Here is an 18,038-nt window from a genome sequence, read left to right on the forward strand (position 1 = left end):
AGCCCAGCTACCCACTAAGCCCCAGACACAATGACTGGTCCTCTTGCTATTCCTCAAATATGCCAAGTGATCTCCCACCTCAGGGCCTTTGCACTTGCTGTTCCCTCTGCCTGGAATGTTTTCCCCCCAGATCTTCATGTGGCTGGCACCCTCTCATAAGCTTTAATGCCACCTCTTGACCTTAGCAATTTAAAATAGAATGCTAAAGGTAGATCCCATTTCAGCAAAGATTTGAGGAAGTGAGGGGATGAGGGAGTGAGCCATGGGGATATCTGGGGAAAGAATATTTCAGGCAGATGTAAGAGTCAGAGCAAAGGCTCTATCTAGGCCCAGTGTGTTTGAGGAACTGCAAGAAGAAAGTATGGCTAGAAGGGGTGAGTAATAAGAGGAAGAGCTCCAGGTAAGAAAGGGAAGGTGAAAGTGAAGAAAGAGAGAAAGTCACAGGGAGCCTTGCAGGTGACAGGGGGAACTTGTCATTTACTGTAAGAGGGTAAAAGACTTTTGAGCCCTAAATATGGCATATTCTGACTTACATTTTGTTTCTTTCTTTTTTTTTCTTTGAGATAGAGTCTGCCTCTGTTACCCAGGCTGGGGTGCAGTGGTGTAATCTCGGCTCACTGCAAGCTCCACCTCCCGGATTCAAGAAACTCTCCTTTCTCAGCCTTCCAGGTAGCTGGAACTACAGGTGTCCGCCACCACGCCCGGCTAATTTTTGTGTTTTTAGTAGAGATGGGGTTTCACCAAATTGGTCAGGCTGTTCTCGAACTCCTGACCACAGGTGAAACCCCATCTCTACTCAAAAAAATTGTAAAAATCGGGCCGGGCACGGTGGCTTATGCCTGTAATCCCAGCACTTTGGGAGGCCGAGGAGGGCAGATCACGAGGTCAGGAGATCCAGACGATCCTGGCTAACATGGTGAAACCCCGTCTCTACTAAAAATACCAAAAAACTAGCTGGGCGTGGTGGCCGGCGCCTGTAGTCCCAGCTACTCCGGAGGCTGAGGCAGGAGAATGGCGTAAACCCGGGAGGCGGAGCTTGCAGTAAGCTGAGATCCGGCCACTGCACTCCAGCCTGGGCAACAGAGCGAGACTCCGTCTCAAAAAAAAAAAAAAAAAATTACACAAATTAGCTGGGCGTGGTGGCGCATGCCTGTAATCCTAGCTATGTAAATCAGGCCCAGGTGTGGTGGCTCACACCTCGGCCTCCAAAGTGCTGGGATTAGAGGCGTGAGCCACAGCGCCAGGCCCTGACTTACTTTTTTTTTTTTTTTTTTCGAGACGGAGTCTCGCTCTGTCGCCCAGGCTGGAGTGCAGTGGCGCGATCTCGGCTCACTGCAAGCTCCGCCTCCCGGGTTCACGTCATTCTTCTGCCTCAGCCTCCCCAGCAGCTGCAACTACAGGTGCCCGCCACCGCGCGTGGTTAGTAGAGACGGGGTTTCACCGTGTTTGCCAGGACGGTCTCGATCTCCTGACCTCGTGATCCGCCCACCTCGGCCTCCCAAAGTGCTGGGATTATAGGAGAGAGCCACCGCGCCCGGCCCTGACTTACATTTTAAAGCAGACCTCTGGCTTCTGGCTTCTGTGTTGAGAACAGACTGCGGGAAAGTACGCTGGGTGAGAAGAGAAGCAAGGAGACCTGGTAGGAAGGTACCAGAGCAATCTAGGGGAGAGATGCTGGTGGCTAAGATAAGCGGGGAGATAATGAGGAGTGACGGACCTTGGATGTACTTTGTAATGAGCGTCATCAGGAGATGGGGATGTAGGCCTAAGAGAGAAAGGGGAGGCAGTGAGGACGCCAAGATTTCTGTCCTGAGCTGCCTTCGCTCTAGATGTAAGGTAAGCCCAGAGCTCCTGGCAGCACCATGTGGAGAAGACATGCGCAGGGTGGGGTAGGGACGCTAACAAGGAGGAGACAGGGCCAAGAAAAGACGGGTGAAGGCCAGGCGCGGTGGCTCACGCTTGTAATCCCAGCACTTTGGGAAGCCGAGGTGGGTGGATCACCTGAGGTCAGGAGTTCAAGACCAGCTTGGTCAACATGGCGAAACCCCGTTTCTACTAAAAAAACAAAAAAATTAGCCGGTCGTGGTGGCGCATGTCTGTAATCCCAGCTACTCGGAAGGCTGAGGCAGGCGCATGCCTGTAATCCCAGCTACTCTGGAGGCTGAGGCAGGAGAATCGCTCGAACCCAGGAGGCAGAGTTTGTAGTGAGCTGAGGTCGCATCATGGCACTCCAGTTTGGGCAACAAGGGTGAAACTCCATCTCAAAAAAAAGAAAGAAAGAGAGAGAGAGAAAGGGAGGAAGGGAGGGAGGAAGAGGGGGAAGAAGGAAGGAAGGGAGGAAGAGAGGGAGGGAGAGAGGGAGATGGGCTCCTGGTATCACCATTTTAATAGCTGTCACTAAAGATCCACTGAACTTTTCATTGATGTGCAGCAGCATATGTACTTTCTGAGCACTGGGGAGATTTGCAGATAGATTCAGCATAAGACAATACTAAGAAATTACTGTTTTAAAGGAAAATATTTTTAGAGATACATGCTGAAGTCTTTAGAGGTGGAATATCATGCTGCCTATAATTTATGCTAAATGACTTTGGCATAAAATAATAAATTGAGTTAAAAATAAATTCCCGTTGAGGCATTGCTTCGTTTGAGTCAGGTTTTTATCTCTTACACAATAAAAGGGGTCCTCACATGGGGGGCCCTGTCCTCACTGAGGCCACAAATTCCTTTTCAAAATTGAATTTCTAAATCTTCCTACTAGAGAGAAAGATACACGCTATATGCAGCAATGTGGGAGAGGAGAAATTGCTATTTGGTCCTTCCTAGCTCAGAAAGTCTCCCAGCTGGAAGGAAACTCCAAAGAGAGGCTAGATTAGAAGCAAGAAGGGGGTGGACAGTGGGAGGCTGTTCTAGGTTATCCACGCGTAGAGACTAGTATGGGAGGAGAGTGACAAGAATCAAAACCGCAGCTGGAGCCCCGAGCCAGATCTTGACATGTGGACCTTACCTGAAATGATGCTCTTGCCGTCCCTCATGAAGTCGATGCCGTGGCAGGTCATGTTGGGCACGGTGATCCGCAGTAGCTCCCTGTTGGATGATGTGTGCCACACCCTGATGTCCTTCTTGGCACAGGTTGCAAATAGCTCAGCAGTGCCACTGCAAGGAAGCCATCAAGAGATGCAACCATAAAAGACACAGTTTCCCACATGCATATTTGACACCAAAATGCGTTTCACAAAAATATAGGGAAAGGCTGGGCGCGGTGGCTCAAACCTGTAATCCCAGCATTTTGGGAGACCGAGGGGGCTTGACAGACCAAAGAAGGGTTTTGGGTTATCTGCAAACATGAGTTCTGGCACCATTGTCTTTTTCTTTTTGAAAATTTTAATAAAATTGTCTACTTGGCCAGGCACAGTGGCTCATGCCTGTGATCCCAGCACTTTGGGAGGTCAAGGCTGGTGGATTACCTGAGGTCAGGAGTTTGAGACCAGCCTGGCCAACACAGAGAAACCTCTCTACTAAAAATACAAAAATTAGCCGGGCATGGTGGCACATGCCTGTAATCCCAGCTACTCAGGAGGCTGAGGCAGGAGAATCACTTGAACCTGGGAGGCAGAGGTTGCAGTGAGCCGAGATTGGGCCACTGCACTCCTGCCTGGGCAACAGAGCCAGGATCCATCTCAAAAAAAAAAAAAAAGAATATAGGGAAGGATGCCTTTTATTATCTGAAGGCTTAATGATTGTCTTCCAGACCATTTGACACATCTTGTATAATGGTATGTAATGCCTTCTAATCATCTGTGGACCATCTTTTGTAGTCCTTTCTCTTTAGGAAGGGTTGGGACAAAGTTGCTCAAAAAGAATAAACTGATTTAAAATTCTCACAAAGTCTTGGTAGACTGGAGGATACTAAGTAACATTTGTCTTTTCTATAAAACTACTTTATTGAGGCCCGATGTGGTGGCTCGCACCTGTCATCCCAGCACTTTGGGAGGCCAAGAAGGGAGGATCCCATCTCTTGAGGCCAGGAGTTCAAGACCAGCCTGAGCAACATAGTGAGACCCTCCCTTCACACAAAAAATAAAAATATATAAAAATTAGTTGGGTGTAGTGATGCATGCCTGTGGTCCTAGCTTCTTGGGAGGCTGAGGAAGGAAGATCTCTTGAGCCCAGGGGTTGGAGACTGCATTGAGCTATGATCATGCCACTGCACTCCAGCCTGGATGACAGAGTGAGACAAGAGAACTTGCTTCTAAAAATAAAATGAAATAAAATAAAAACCACTTTATTGAGGTAAAATTGACAAACAAAAAGCTGTACATATTTAATGTATATTACCTCAGTTTGGAGACAAGTAGACACCTATAACATTTCTTGAGATAAATACGCCCTTGGATTACTTGTATTTTTTTTTTTTTGTTTTTTTTTTTGAGACGGAGTCTCGCTCTGTCGCCCAGGCTGGAGTGCAGTGGCCAGATCTCAGCTCACTGCAAGCTCCGCCTCCCGAGTTCAGGCCATTCTCCTGCCTCAGCCTCCCGAGTAGCTGGGACTACAGGCACCCGCCACCTCGCCCGGCTAGTTTTTTGTATTTTTTTTTAGTAGAGATGGGGTTTCACCGTGTTAACCAGGATGGTCTCGATCTCCTGACCTCGTGATCCGCCCGTCTCGACCTCCCAAAGTGCTGGGATTATAGGCTTGAGCCACCGCTCCCAGCCAGATTACTTGTATTAAAAGAGAATAAAGAAACCTTTTCCTGTAAAGTAGACAATCTTTTTATTTATGTATGTATGTATTTATTTATTTATTTATTTTTGAGATGGAGTCTCGCTCTGTGGCCTGGGCTGGAGCGCAATGGTCCAGTCTCAGCTCACTCCACCTCCTATGTTCAAGCAATTCTCCTACCTCAGCCTCCCGAGTAGCTGGGATTACAGGCATGTGCCACCATGTCCAGCCAATTTTTGTATTTTTAGTAGAGACGGGGTTTCACCATGTTGACCAGGCTAGTCTCAAACTCCTGACCTCAGGTGATCCACCCGCCTCGGCCTCCCAAAGTGCTGGGGTTACAGACGTGAGCCACTGTGCCCGGCCAAGTAGACAATCTTATTAAAATCTTCAAAAAGAAAAAGACAGAGGTGCCAGAATTAATGTTTGCAGATAACCCAAAACCCTTCTCTGGTCTGTTAAGCTAAAGAAAAAAAAAAAGGGCAACCTGTAAATACAATGTGAATTACCAATATGTCAAAAGATTACAGATTATTCCAATTTGAATAAGAAGAAGGAATAATATTGGGGTAAAATAAAGACCAGTTGGTTTATAAGTATAAATTTCTAGCTTGTCTCTGTGGAGACTGAATTTTTAGGTTTCAGTACCTGTCAGGCAATGTCTACATTTTTTCACGAACACATTTCAAAAAAGAGTCCTTTTCTCTTATTTTAAGACCTACTCACTTTAGAATTAAAAGAAAAAATAAGTGGATCCCTTCCACACATTTAATGTTGGGGCTCAGTATTAAAGTTATGATGATGGACTACTTAGTTAGAAAGAGTAAGTGCTGGAATGAGACAGCAGATGTGATGGGGCCTCTCACTAGAAATCTTGATTAACATAAATCAAGTCAACATTAGAATGTTAATATTTATTTAAAATTAGAGGCGTTTATATTACATAATGCCTTTGGTGAATGGGCTCCTCCTTCGAGGGAAGTAAGCTCTTAAAGAGGTGTACTCACGGACCACTCATGAAAATCAAATATCATGAAATGAATGCCCCCTAAAGAACATTCTAGGCCAGGCGCGCTGGCTCACGCCTGTAATCCCAGCACCTTGGGAGGGCCAAGGTGAGTGGAGCACCTGAGGTCAGGAGTTTGAGACCAACTTGGCCAAGATGGCGAAACCCTGTCTCTACTAAAAATACAAACATTAGCAGGGCGTGGTGGTGTGCACCTGTAGTCCCAGCTACTTGGAAGACTGAGGCAGGAGAATAGCTTGAACCCAGTAGGCAGGGGTCACAGTGAGCCGAGATCATGCCATTGCACTCCAGCCTGGGCAACAAGAAAGAAACTCCATCTCAAAAAAATAAAAGAACTTTCTTCCAAACTCTCTACCCTTGATGGCCTATCCACTTCCTCAGCAGTCAAGCCTAGTTCAAAACTGAACCATTCAAGTGGTAGATTGTTCTTAGTTTAGGGTCTGAGAGGTTAAGTTCCAGAAAGAACCCAGTTGATTAGATCATGATGAGATACCAGGCCCATGTGCTCCCTCTCTCCCACCTAAAATCCCATGAAATGAAGAGAGTTATAGATATAGATGTAGCTATAGATGTACGTAATTTTGCCCTTAACAGTACAGGAAAGTAGGAAGAGTATCATCACATAGGTCAGGAACATTGTGGATAAATAGAAATCAGACAGATAAGACCTGTAGAGAAAAACTGAGCTCAAAAGCATAAGCAGAGAGTACATCTTGTAAGACTGGAGCACTGAACTGGTCACATAGTTTCTCACAAATAACAATTAGAAAAACTGGATGAATTAAAAACAATAACAAAAATCTTAATGACACTAAAAACCTCTAAAATTAGATAGAAATCAAGAAGAGTTTGCTCTTCTAAGAGTGCAACCAACTGGAAAGGGTTTAGGATTGTTAGCATGTGGCTTTCTCACATGTGGGAGCCTCTAACTCCCACAGCTATGGTGGCTGTAGAAAAAGGTGGCAGAAAAACCATAGCCTTACCAGCTAACAATGCTACAGATCAGAGTTAAGGGCTAGAAAATCAGCTGGAATTTAAAGGGGGAATGTCCTATTGGCAAGAGAACCACAAGAATAAGATGTAAATTCGGGTTATAAACACTGCCCAAATCTCTTTTGGGTAGCTAAATTATACATGTATTGGGGGGAATACCAAGAGAAAGAACAAGCAGGCAGAGACGAGAGAAGATTCTCCTGTTTTTTTTTTTTTTGAGATGGAGTCTCGCTCTGTCGCCCAAACTGGAGTGCAGTGGCCGGATCTCAGCTCACTGCAAGCTCCGCCTTTCGGGTTCACGCCGTTCTCCTGCCTCAGCCTCCCGAGTAGCTGGGACTATAGGCGCCTGGCACCTCGCCTGGCTAGTTTTTTTTTTTTTTTTTTTTTTTAGTAGAGACGGGGTTTCACCGGGTTAGCCAGGATGGTCTCCATCTCCTGACCTTGTGATCCGCCCGTCTCGGCCTCCCAAAGTGCTGGGATTACAGGCTTGAGCCACCGCGCCCGGCCTCTACTGTTTTTATTATTATTATTATTATTATTGATTTTTTTTAAGGACTCTACTTTTAAAGACAGCTACATGGGGTCAATCTCAGAGGTTTTTTGTTTTCTGTTTGTTTGCCTTTTTAATTAAATACATTCCCCAAATGAGCTCAGCTTGGATGGCAGGAAGCTGAACCTTGCAGGCTTCAAGTGACACAGCTTGAGGTTAGCAGAATATTTGGAAAATAGGGAGAAGTCACTAGAAGAAAGGAAATCATGGAAAGGATGAGCTTCATCTCTGCATAAACACCTGGGTGACTGCCAGATAATGCAAGCCTACAGAAGAACCCAAGGCCAGGCTAAAAAAGCAGCAGTGGGAAGTCATGAGAATATCAGCTGATGCATACTATGGGGACGCAAAATTTGCAGTTTGAGTCCATGCCAACAATCCTCAGAGAACAGACTTGCTATAGTGTATTCTATATAATACTGAGTTTTCAACAAAAAAATTATCAAACATGCAAACAAATAGGAAAATGTGACTCAGAAAAAAAGGTAGTTGGAAGCAACTGACTCCAAGTAGACTCAGGTGTAAGATCAGCAGACAAAAACTTTAAAGCAGCTATTTTAAAATATATTCAAAATATTAAAGGAAACTGTCATATCAATAAGTGAACAGATAGGTAATCTGAACAGAGAATTAGAAACTATATATGTAATATTATAATTATATACCTTATAGCAATAATACATTTTTCTATAGGTAAGAAGTACAATAACTAAAATAAATTGACTAGGTGGACTCAATGACAGATTAGAGATGGTAAAAAAAAAAATCTGTAAACTGGAAGGTAGATTTAACAGAGATTACTTACTTTTAAAAAGAGATTTAAAAAATTGAAGAAAAATGAACAACCTAAAACTAAACACAGATAATTTGAATCTCAGGGGAACAGAAGTGAGAAAAGGTGGAAATTCTTAAGGAATTTCTGATGGTCTTCATTTTTATATATCTAAACTGCCATCTGTTATCTTTTCCCCCTCTAAAGAACTTTGTTTAGCATTAAGAAAAAAAAAAGAGAGAGAGAGACAGGGTTTCACTCTGTCTCAGCTTATATATCAGCTAAATATCAGCTTATAGATTCAAAAAGTTTAACAAACCCTAAGAAGGATAAACACAAAGAGAAAGACAGATCACAGTAAAACTGATGAAAGACAAAAGCAAAGAAAAAATCTTGAAAAATAAGCAGAAAAATGACATATTACAAAGAGGAAAATCATAAGAATACAGAATGACTTCTCATTAGAAAGTCTGGAATGATGTATTCAAACTAATGAATAAATAGAAAACAGCTGGGCAAGAATTCTGTAACCAGTGAAACTTTCTTCAAAAATAAAATCTAAAAAAAGTTTCCAGATAAATAAAAACTGAGATAATGCTTCACCAGAGGCTTATACTTTTAAAAGATGTTAAAGGAGCCAGGCAAAATGGTATGCACCTGTAGTCCCAGCTACTCAGGAGGCTGAGGCAGGAGGATCACTTGAGACCAGGTGTTTAGGCTGCAGTGTGCAATGATCATGCTTGAGAATAGTCACTTCACTCCATCCTGGGCAACAGAGTGAAACCCTGTCTCTCTCTCTTTTTTTTTTTTTTTTTTAATAGCTAAACAAAGTTCTTTAGAGGGGGAAAAGATAACAGATGGCAGCTTAGATACATAAGAATGAAGACCATCAGAAATACTCAAATATGTAAGTAAGCACACAAGACATTTTAAATGTTTTCTTCTCTTAATTTCTTGAAAATGTTTATGATTCTTTAAAGCAAAAATTATAATATTGCATTGATAAAGTTTTATGCAGTTTGTAAAAAGATTTAATACAAATGTATGAAAGATTACATTAAATGTAAATGGATTAAACGTTCCAAATAAAAGCAGAGATATACTGGATAGAGAAGTAAAAACCAAGTATATGCTGTTTTTTAAGAGATGTACTTTAAATATAAAGACATATGGAAAAAATAAAAGGGTTAAAAAAAGATTTATCCTGCTAAGAGTAAGCATAAGAAAGCTGCAATGAGTAGATTAAAATTATACAAACATACTTCAAATCAAAGAGAATTACTAGAGACAAAGAGGAACACTTTAATAAAAATGTCAATACAGCAGAAAGATATAATAAATAATTAACAACACCTAATAATAGAGCTTTAAGATATGCAAAACAAAAACTGTGAGAAATAAAGGTGAAACTCTATATTCATTGCTTGAGATTTTAACATTTTTCTCAGTAACTGATAATAAAAGTGGACTAAAAATCAGTAAGTAGAAGAAGATCTGTATGACACTAACTACATTAAAAGCTTCCACAGAGAAGAAAAAAGATCTCCAAAGTATATATTGAAATATTCTATTTACATAAAGTTCAAAAGCAGGTAAAACTAATCTATGAGACTAGAAGTTCAGGTAGTGATTAAGTAGGAGGGTGTGGGTAGTGATTGGAAGGGGTGTTTGGGGGATGATAAAAATGTTCTATTGCTTTACCAGGGTGATAGTCATATAGGTGTAGTAAGTCACTGAGGTGCTTATTTATGATTTATGTATTTTGCATATATGTTACACTTCAACACAAACTCCATTAAAATTCTTTTTATACTGCACCAAACTATTATTCAAGTTTGAGGGTAAAACAAACATATTTTCAGGTTAGCAGAGACCAAATTTTCTTTCTTTCTTTTTTCTTTTCATCTTCTTCTTCTTGCTTTTTGTTTTGTTTCGTTTTGTTTTTTAATAGAAACAAGGTCTCACTCTGTCACCCAGGCTGGTGTGCACTGGTGTGATTGTAGCTCATGGCAGCCTCAAACTTCTTCCCACCTTAGCCTCCTGAGTAGCTGAGACTAGAGGCAGTGCCACCAACATGTCCAGTTTATTTATTTAGTTTTGTAAAGATGAGGAAGGGGTGTCTCACCATCTTACCCAGGCGAGTCTCAAACTGCTGGGCTTAAGTTATTCTTCCTGCCTCAGTCTCGCAAAGTGCTAGGATTACAGGCATGAGCCACTGCACCTGGCTGAGACCAAATTTTCTGTACATAGATTGTTTCTGAAAGAATTCCAAAAAAAAAAAAAAAAAAGAATCCAAGGGGATTGATGTGTTTAAAAAAAAGAGAGAGAGAGAGACAGACTGATAAAATCAAAGATCTAGAATTCCAAATAATTTCAACATAGGACATGTGAAAATAAAAATATGCTGAGACTCTTGCCTTTTTGGCAGATTGGATACAAACATTGGTTAACTGTAGTCTTCCATAAAAAACTATATTTAAATAAGTATATTAAAAATTTAGAGGTTGACTGCAGTGGTTCTTGCTATAATCTGAGAGGCCTGTGCTCTGGGAGGCCAAGGTAGGAGGAGTGCTTGAGGATGGCAGTTGGAAATCAACTTGGGCAACATAGCCTGTTGATTTTCCCTGTTTTTTTCCCTGTTTCTGGAAAAAAAAAAAAAATTTTTTTTTTTTTTTAATTAGCTGGGCATGGTGGTGCATGCCCACAGTCCCAGCTACTCCAGACCAGAGGTTAAGGCAGGAGGATTGCTTAACCCCAGGAGTTCTAGGTTGCATTTAGCTATCATTGCATCACTGTGCTCTAGCCTGGGTGACAGCGCAAGACCTTATCTCCTAAAAACAAAACAAAACAAAACAAAACAAACAAACAAAAAAATTCAAGGGTAACTACTAAATGAATACAAATAAAGTAGATAGTTTCCAAGTTGTACGCAGCAAAGGTTAAAACAGAACCAAATAAAACATGATGGCTACAAGAAAAGACAAAAAAAGTAAACACATTAAATAGAAAAATCTATAAACTTATCAGATAGTAATAAGTATGAATGAATTAAATTCTATTAAAAGACTAAGACTTACCTAAAACTAAACACTAATAGGTTGAAAATAAAGAGTTGGAAAAAAGACAATACACTCTCTTTTGCTACAATGCACGTTTCTATAATGAATATTAGCTTACATGCAATTGGTAAAAAGGCAAATGATAGCAAAACTGCAATTATTTTTGCACCAACTTAATAGACTATTACAGAAGTTTCATTGGTTCATGCATGATTTATCTCGGTATAATAATGCTTTGGTATATAAAGTAATAGCAACTGAAAACAAAGAACATTAACACAACTAAATTAGCAAGTAAAGGAAGAAAGCAGTACCATACATTTAGTCTATGTTCTTCCTCTTAGTTTAGTTCATCTCCACAACTCAGCAGCCTCAAGTCTTTTTAAATCTCCTTTTAGAAAGTTAACCTTACTTATTGAAAAGTGAAGTCCTATATATACTGCAGTATTTCTTTACTTATTAGGAAGTTAATAAACCCTTTCTAACTGTGCTAATATTTTATTAAAATTGTGACTGGTTTGTTGGTGCTCTGATTACAAAATTGCATCAGTGTGAAGAGGTCTGGCCTAACCACAGTGATTCTCAGCTAGGGGTAATTTTACCACCAGGGGAAGTTTGGCAAGGTCTGGGGATGTTTTTTGGTTGTCATAATTGCAGAGAAGGAGCTGCTACTCGCATCTGATGTGTAGAGGCCAGGGATACTGCCAAACGTCCTTTAACGCATAGAACAGCATCCACAATACCAAGTTATCTAACTCAAAATGTCAGTAGTGCTAGGGTTGAGAAATCGTGGCCTAATTCAATTTTTCCCAGAAGTCCTTTTGTTGTTGTTGTTGTTGTTGTTGTTTTAGTATACGAAGTTTAGGTTTTCCAGTGAATTCATTTATTACATTATAGCAAAAATAGCTAATTAGTAAATGTTATTTTAAAAGAATGAAGATGTGGTAATCTGAATATCAGACTAAGTAAAATTGATGGCAAGGGAAATACTTTGAGAGGCCAGGCGTGGTGGCTCACACCTGTAGTCTCAGCACTTTGGGAGACCGAGGCGGGTGGATTACCTGAGGTCAGGAGCTCGTGACCAGCCTGGCCAACATAGTGAAACCCCATCTCTACTAAAAATATAAAAATTAGCTGGGCATGGTGGCACACGCCTGTAATCCCAGCCACCCGGGAGACTGAGGCAAGAGAATCGCTTGAACCCTGGAGGCGGAGATTACAGTGAGCCGAGATGACGCCACTTCACTCCAGCATGGTAACAGAGCGAGACTCAGTGAAAGAAAGAAAGAGAGAAGGAAGGAAGGAAGGAAGGAAGGAAGGAAGGAAGGAAGGAAGGAAGGAAGGAGAGAGAAAAGTAAAGTCAAAAGAAAGAGGTGCAAAACCCAAACAGATCAATACCTATATAAGCAATTGAAAAGATAGTTTAAAATTTATCCTTAAAAAAAGCACCAGGGCCAAACAATTCTACAGATTAATTCTACTAAACTGCTTATAAAAAAAAAAAAAAAAAAAAGAGGGGAAAAGGTGAGACCAAAAGAAAACAACCAACTTGCAAATAAAGATTCACCTAATGGGAAAGCACAAGCCATTTTCACTGTTGGAAATACGTGGAAAGACCTAATCACAGGGATTCAGGGAACCAAAACCACAGCTCAAGATCTCAAAAACTGAGGTCTGAGGCTGGGCGCGTTGACTCACGCCTGTAATCCCAGCACTCTGGGAGGCCGAAGCGGGTGGATCACTTGAAGTCAGGAGTTCAAGACCAGCCTGGCCAACAAGGTGAAACCCCATCTCTACCAAAAATATAAAAAAATAGCTGGGTGTGGTGGTGCATGCCTGTAATCCTAGCTACTTAGGAGGCTGAGACAGGAGAATCACTGGAATCCTGGAGGCGGAGGTTGCAGTGAGTCGAGATTCCGCCATTGCACTCCAGCCTAGGTGACAGAGCAAGGCTTCGTCTCAAAAACAAAAACAAAAACAAAACTGAGGCCTGAATATAAGTCTTGCTGAAAGTTGAATATTATAAATTCAAGCTAAGTACTGAGGAAGTTTAGAGCAAAAACTGACCAACTTCATGAAATGAATCTCGCCAAAGACAAAATGTGTTACAAAATCAAGTACCGGAACATATGACTGAAGCTCCTTTTGATACCAAAACTGCCAGTAGTTATTTGTTTTACTTGTGCTGGGTGAGATTTACCAAGAAATATGGTAACTAGATCCAGAAGCCCTCCTAATGAACACCACCATGAAGCCTGCCAAATCTAGAAGACCTCAAGAAGTACAAACAAATGACAGGAAAGAAGTTTTAAAACAGGTACCACAGATACTTCTTGTCTTAAGATGGGGCTACATGCCTGATACACCCAATGTAATTGAAAATATCCTAAGTTGAAAATGCATTTAATACACCCAACTACTGAACATCCTAGCTGAGCCCAGCCCACCTTAAACATACCCAGAACACTTCCATTAGTCTATAGCTGGGCAAACTCATCTAACACAAAGCCTATTTTATAATAAAGTGTTGAATATCTCATGTAATTTATTGAATACTGTACTGAAAGGGAAAAACAAAATAGTTGTATGGGTACTTGAAATATCGTTTCTACTGAATACAGTTTACTTTGACACCACCATAAAATAAAAAAATCATAAGTCAGGGACTGCCTGTACTAAGCTTTTTCTGGATGGCATTAGGAAAACAGAAAGGTTTTGCCAGGTACTTACCCTTTCCAGGAGGGGTTGGATTAGAAAAGCCAGTATTCTAAAGAAACCCAAATTTGAATTGGAAAGCTAATATAATTGCATGGCGAAGACAATGGAAAGTCTATGAAAATAATTCATCACATTAGAAAAATTTAAGGAGAAAAAATCGTAACTGTGTTCATTGATATTGAAAATGCATGCATAAAATTAAATGCCCTTGCATACCGCACCAAATCTCCACATTCTTATTTTTCTCTTCTACTCACAATGGAAAGACAATATCCTCCACAGCTTCAAAGTGACAAGTCGCTATGAGTGTCTCTTTGAAATCCGTGAAGCTGACACGATAAATGTGCGATTCTTCTGTTCCTACGAAAAACTGGTGTCCTTCTCCTCGCAGTGTGATCGAAGTGATGCGGCCTTGCAACTGCATCTTCCTTTAGGGAGAAGCACAAAGGTAAAGGAGACCCACTCAACCAGTAAGTGGTTATGAGTCATCTGAAGCATGGCAGAGGATACAAATCAGGCATGTAATTTCGGACCTGCCCTCACAGAAGTGACACAGTTGAAAAGGCAGGAGTTACTCACAAGTTGGTGGACACATGAACAGCAAAGCCAGAGGTCAGCATAGGTTCAAGTAGTCAGGGAAGATTCTTCAGTGAGACAACATTTTGACATAGGTTGTGCAACACAGGCAGGATTTGGGTAGAGGGAATATTCCAGGCAGGCCTATGGGTACAACTGACCACAGCAACTAACCCCTTTATTAATTCCACTTCTGAAAAACAATCCTAAAATCAGGGGGAAGATGCTTTACGTCAAAGGATGCTAGGATAACCCTATCTGAAAGTGTAAAAGGTTGGAGACAACCTAGATAGCCAGTCGTAATGGAATAGTTAAATGATCTTTGGAACATCAGCTTCATAGAATATTTGCCTAAAAACAAGTTTAAAAGATTATGTAGTATGTGTATATGTTACCATAATAAAAAGATTACATCGTAATACTGAAAATGTTTATGATGTTTGCATTAAGTAAAAAAAATAGAATACGAAATTTTATTTATAAGTAAAATCATTTCAGAGCTTGTACAGGGTTCATGCCTGTAATCCCAGCACTTTGGGAGGCCTAGGCAAGGATGACCACTTGAGGCCAGGAGTTTGAGACTAGCCTGGGCAACATGGCAAGACCCTGTCTCTAAAAATAAAAAATAAAATAAAATAAATTAGTCAGGTGTGGCGGTGCGCACCTATAGTCCCAGCTACTTGGGAGTCTGAGGTAGAAGGGTCACTTGCACCCAGGAGTTGGAGGTTGCAGTGAGCCACAATCTCATCCCTGTCCTCCATCCTGGGTGACAGAGTGAGACTCTGTCGAAAGAAAGGAAGAGAGAGAGAGAGAGAGAGAAAGAGAAAAAAAAGTAGCGGTTGTCTTTGCCAGAACCTTTAGGAGTTGGTTTCTCCCCTTCTACATTTCAGATTTCTCCCTCTTCCCTTTATAATGAGTATGAATTAAAAAAAAAAAAAGCATATCAATGAATGAGGCCCTAGGAATACAACCTCTCTCTGTAAGTAATGTAGTTTTGACCATGAAGAATTCAACGCGGGTTCTTGTGCAGGAAGCCAGCATGGGAAATGCACTGTTTTAGAGGTTTATTTGGTGGGACACAGAACAGTTAATGGAGAAGGGAAGACAAGTTAAATCCCAATTCCTGCACTAACTAGAGGTCTGTGACTCTGGGCAAGTTGTCAGAAACCTCTGACCTCAGTTTACTCAACCACAGAATAATTCCTCCTTTACAGGGGTTGCAGCAAAGGTAAGGTATGCTAGCCTACAGATGACAACCTCAAGAAATACTGGCTATTGGCATCTGGGAACTTCAGAAGACAAAGTGAAGCCTAGGGATAAAAGGGGAAGAACAGGCTGGGCGCGGTGGCTCATGCCTATAATCCTAGCACTTTGGGAGGCTGAGACAGGCAGATCACCTGAGGTCATGAGTTTGAGACCTGCCTGGCCAACATGGTGAAACCCCGTCTCTACTAAAAATATAAAAAAATTAGCTGGGTATGGTGGCAGGCGCCTGTAATCTCAGCTACTCGGGAGGCTGAGGCAGGAGAATCGCTTGAATCCTGTAGGCAGAGGTTGCAGTGAGCCGAGATCGCGCCACTGCACTCCAGCCTGGGTGACAGAGTGAGACTCCGTCTCAAAAAAAAAGGAAAGAGAAAGGACAGATGTTGGCACTGGAGCAGCCCGTTTTGGTCATACCTCTTCCTAGTCTCCGTGACTTCTTATGTGAGCTGCCTTTTCAATCTACAAAAAGTCCAGGAGGTGGAAATCACATCTGATTTAAGTCCGCACTGTCACACAGGGTTATTTTGGAAACAGTGATGGCACAAACCTTGTAATAATTAGTTGGAGTTTATCTTCATCATAATGGGATCATATGCACATTAAAAATGAGGGGTTAAAAAACTAGAGGGTTAATTTCTATATCTACTTCATACATCCAGAGACAACCCAACAAAGGTTTTTTTTACTTGATTTTATTTCTTGCATCTTGTATTACTGATATACTTGAATGTTATTTCTTTCCTCTCCTGGTTTTTGCTTTCTTAAGGTTAAGTTTCTCATCCGATTCCTCTTCCCCACCTCCCCTGTATTAGGATTCAGGTTCGGTTGTAAATTAAGAGAGGATCTCTCTCTCTCTCTCTCTCTCTCTCCCTCTCTCTCTCTGTCTGTCTGTCTCTCTCTATCCAGAAATCAGATTCCAGGTTTTATAAGTGTCTATTCCATGAGGTTGTCCAGGCACCAGGCTCCTGATGAAATGCTGCTCCCAGCATTCTCTGGGGCTGTGGCTTTCAAACTTGAACATGTATAATAACCCGGAAGGCTTCCAATATTGTTCTAAAGTCTCCTCCCTCCCTCATTCGCCTTCATACAGGCGTGAAACTGGTCCAAAACATTCTCAATAGGCCCTACCTTGACCACTGAATTTAAAATGGCAAAGTATACACTGCTTTTTTATTTAAACAAAAAAATTGAGACAAGGTCTCGCTCTGTCACCCAGGCTGAGTGCAGTGCTGCAATCATGGCTCACTCCAGCCTCAACCTTGAGGTTGATTGATCAACCTCAATCAATCCTCCCGCTTCAGCCTCCTGAGTAGCTGGGACTACAGGTGTGTGCCACCACATCTGGCTAAATTTTGTATTTTTTGTAGAAATGAGGTTTCACTGTGTTTCCAGGCTGGTCTGGAACTCCTGGGCTCAAGCAATCCACTTGCCTCGACCTCCCAAAGTGCTGGAATTACAGGTGTGAACCACTGCACCTGGCCTCCCTGCTTCTATTCAAACTGTAATCCCCTTACTCTACATCCTAATTCATTTTTCTCCATTGTATTTGTCACCCTCTAATACTATATACCTCCCGTGTTTATTTTGTTCCTTATTTATTGCCTTTTCCTTCCTGCTAGAATGTAAGCTCCACGAGGGCAGGGATTTTTTTTTTTTTTTTCGTCTTTTTTGTTTTATTCACTGAGATATCCTAAGCGCCTAGAATGGTGCGTGGTACACCGTGAATGTTCAACACAGATTTCTTTGAATGAAGACAGCTGATGCTCATTTCTACAATGTGTATGCAACTACCCCTGGCCTCCTGGGAGGTAGCAGAGGCCATACAGAGCCTGTGTGGGGTATCTGGTTTTGTTTAAGCCCATCCCTCTATGAATTGTCCTCCCTGATCTCTCCATCCCAAGAAGGTCATCCTCTTCTCTGATCTCTACAACATTCATAATAAATTTTACTTTATCTGGACCATGTGCTAATATACTATCTTGTCTGGTAGTGACTTCTTTCATGTGTATATACCTTATCCCCAAACAAGTCTGTACATTCTGGGAGGACAAAGACCATAGCTTATGTTTCTTTATTTTATTAATAGCATCTAATACATTGGTTTGGTTGGAGGAGGTGCTGAATAAGTACTTGTTAATGGCAATACATAAGGTTTTGTTTCCTTTTATTTTGATTAAATGAGCCAAGAAATGTACATAACACAGTATCTGGCATATAGAAATGGCTGGTGAATGTTGGCTATTTCTATTATAAATTGTATTCAAATGCACAACTAACACAAAGCTTTGCACATAATAGGTACCCACTGCATAATAAATTTCATGGAATTAACCAGTTTTGAACATTTAACATTGGGGG

General features: G+C 41.4%; 1 protein-coding gene across 1 annotated transcript in view; it reads right to left on the minus strand.

The window, feature by feature from the left end:
* The window catches only part of CFAP52 (cilia and flagella associated protein 52), a 67,568-nt gene that overhangs the window by 12,670 nt on the left and 36,860 nt on the right, over window positions 1–18,038 (minus strand). The window contains exons 8-9 of the mRNA XM_033184566.1: window positions 14,099–14,269; window positions 3,008–3,156 (exon numbers count right to left, since the gene is read on the minus strand). Coding sequence (XP_033040457.1) covers window positions 3,008–3,156; window positions 14,099–14,269 — 320 coding nt within the window. The remainder of the gene's footprint in view (window positions 1–3,007; window positions 3,157–14,098; window positions 14,270–18,038) is intronic.

Source organism: Trachypithecus francoisi, unplaced genomic scaffold (assembly GCF_009764315.1).
Source record: "Trachypithecus francoisi isolate TF-2019V2 unplaced genomic scaffold, Tfra_2.0 Lachesis_group20, whole genome shotgun sequence".
NCBI classification, from domain to species: Eukaryota; Metazoa; Chordata; class Mammalia; order Primates; family Cercopithecidae; genus Trachypithecus; species Trachypithecus francoisi.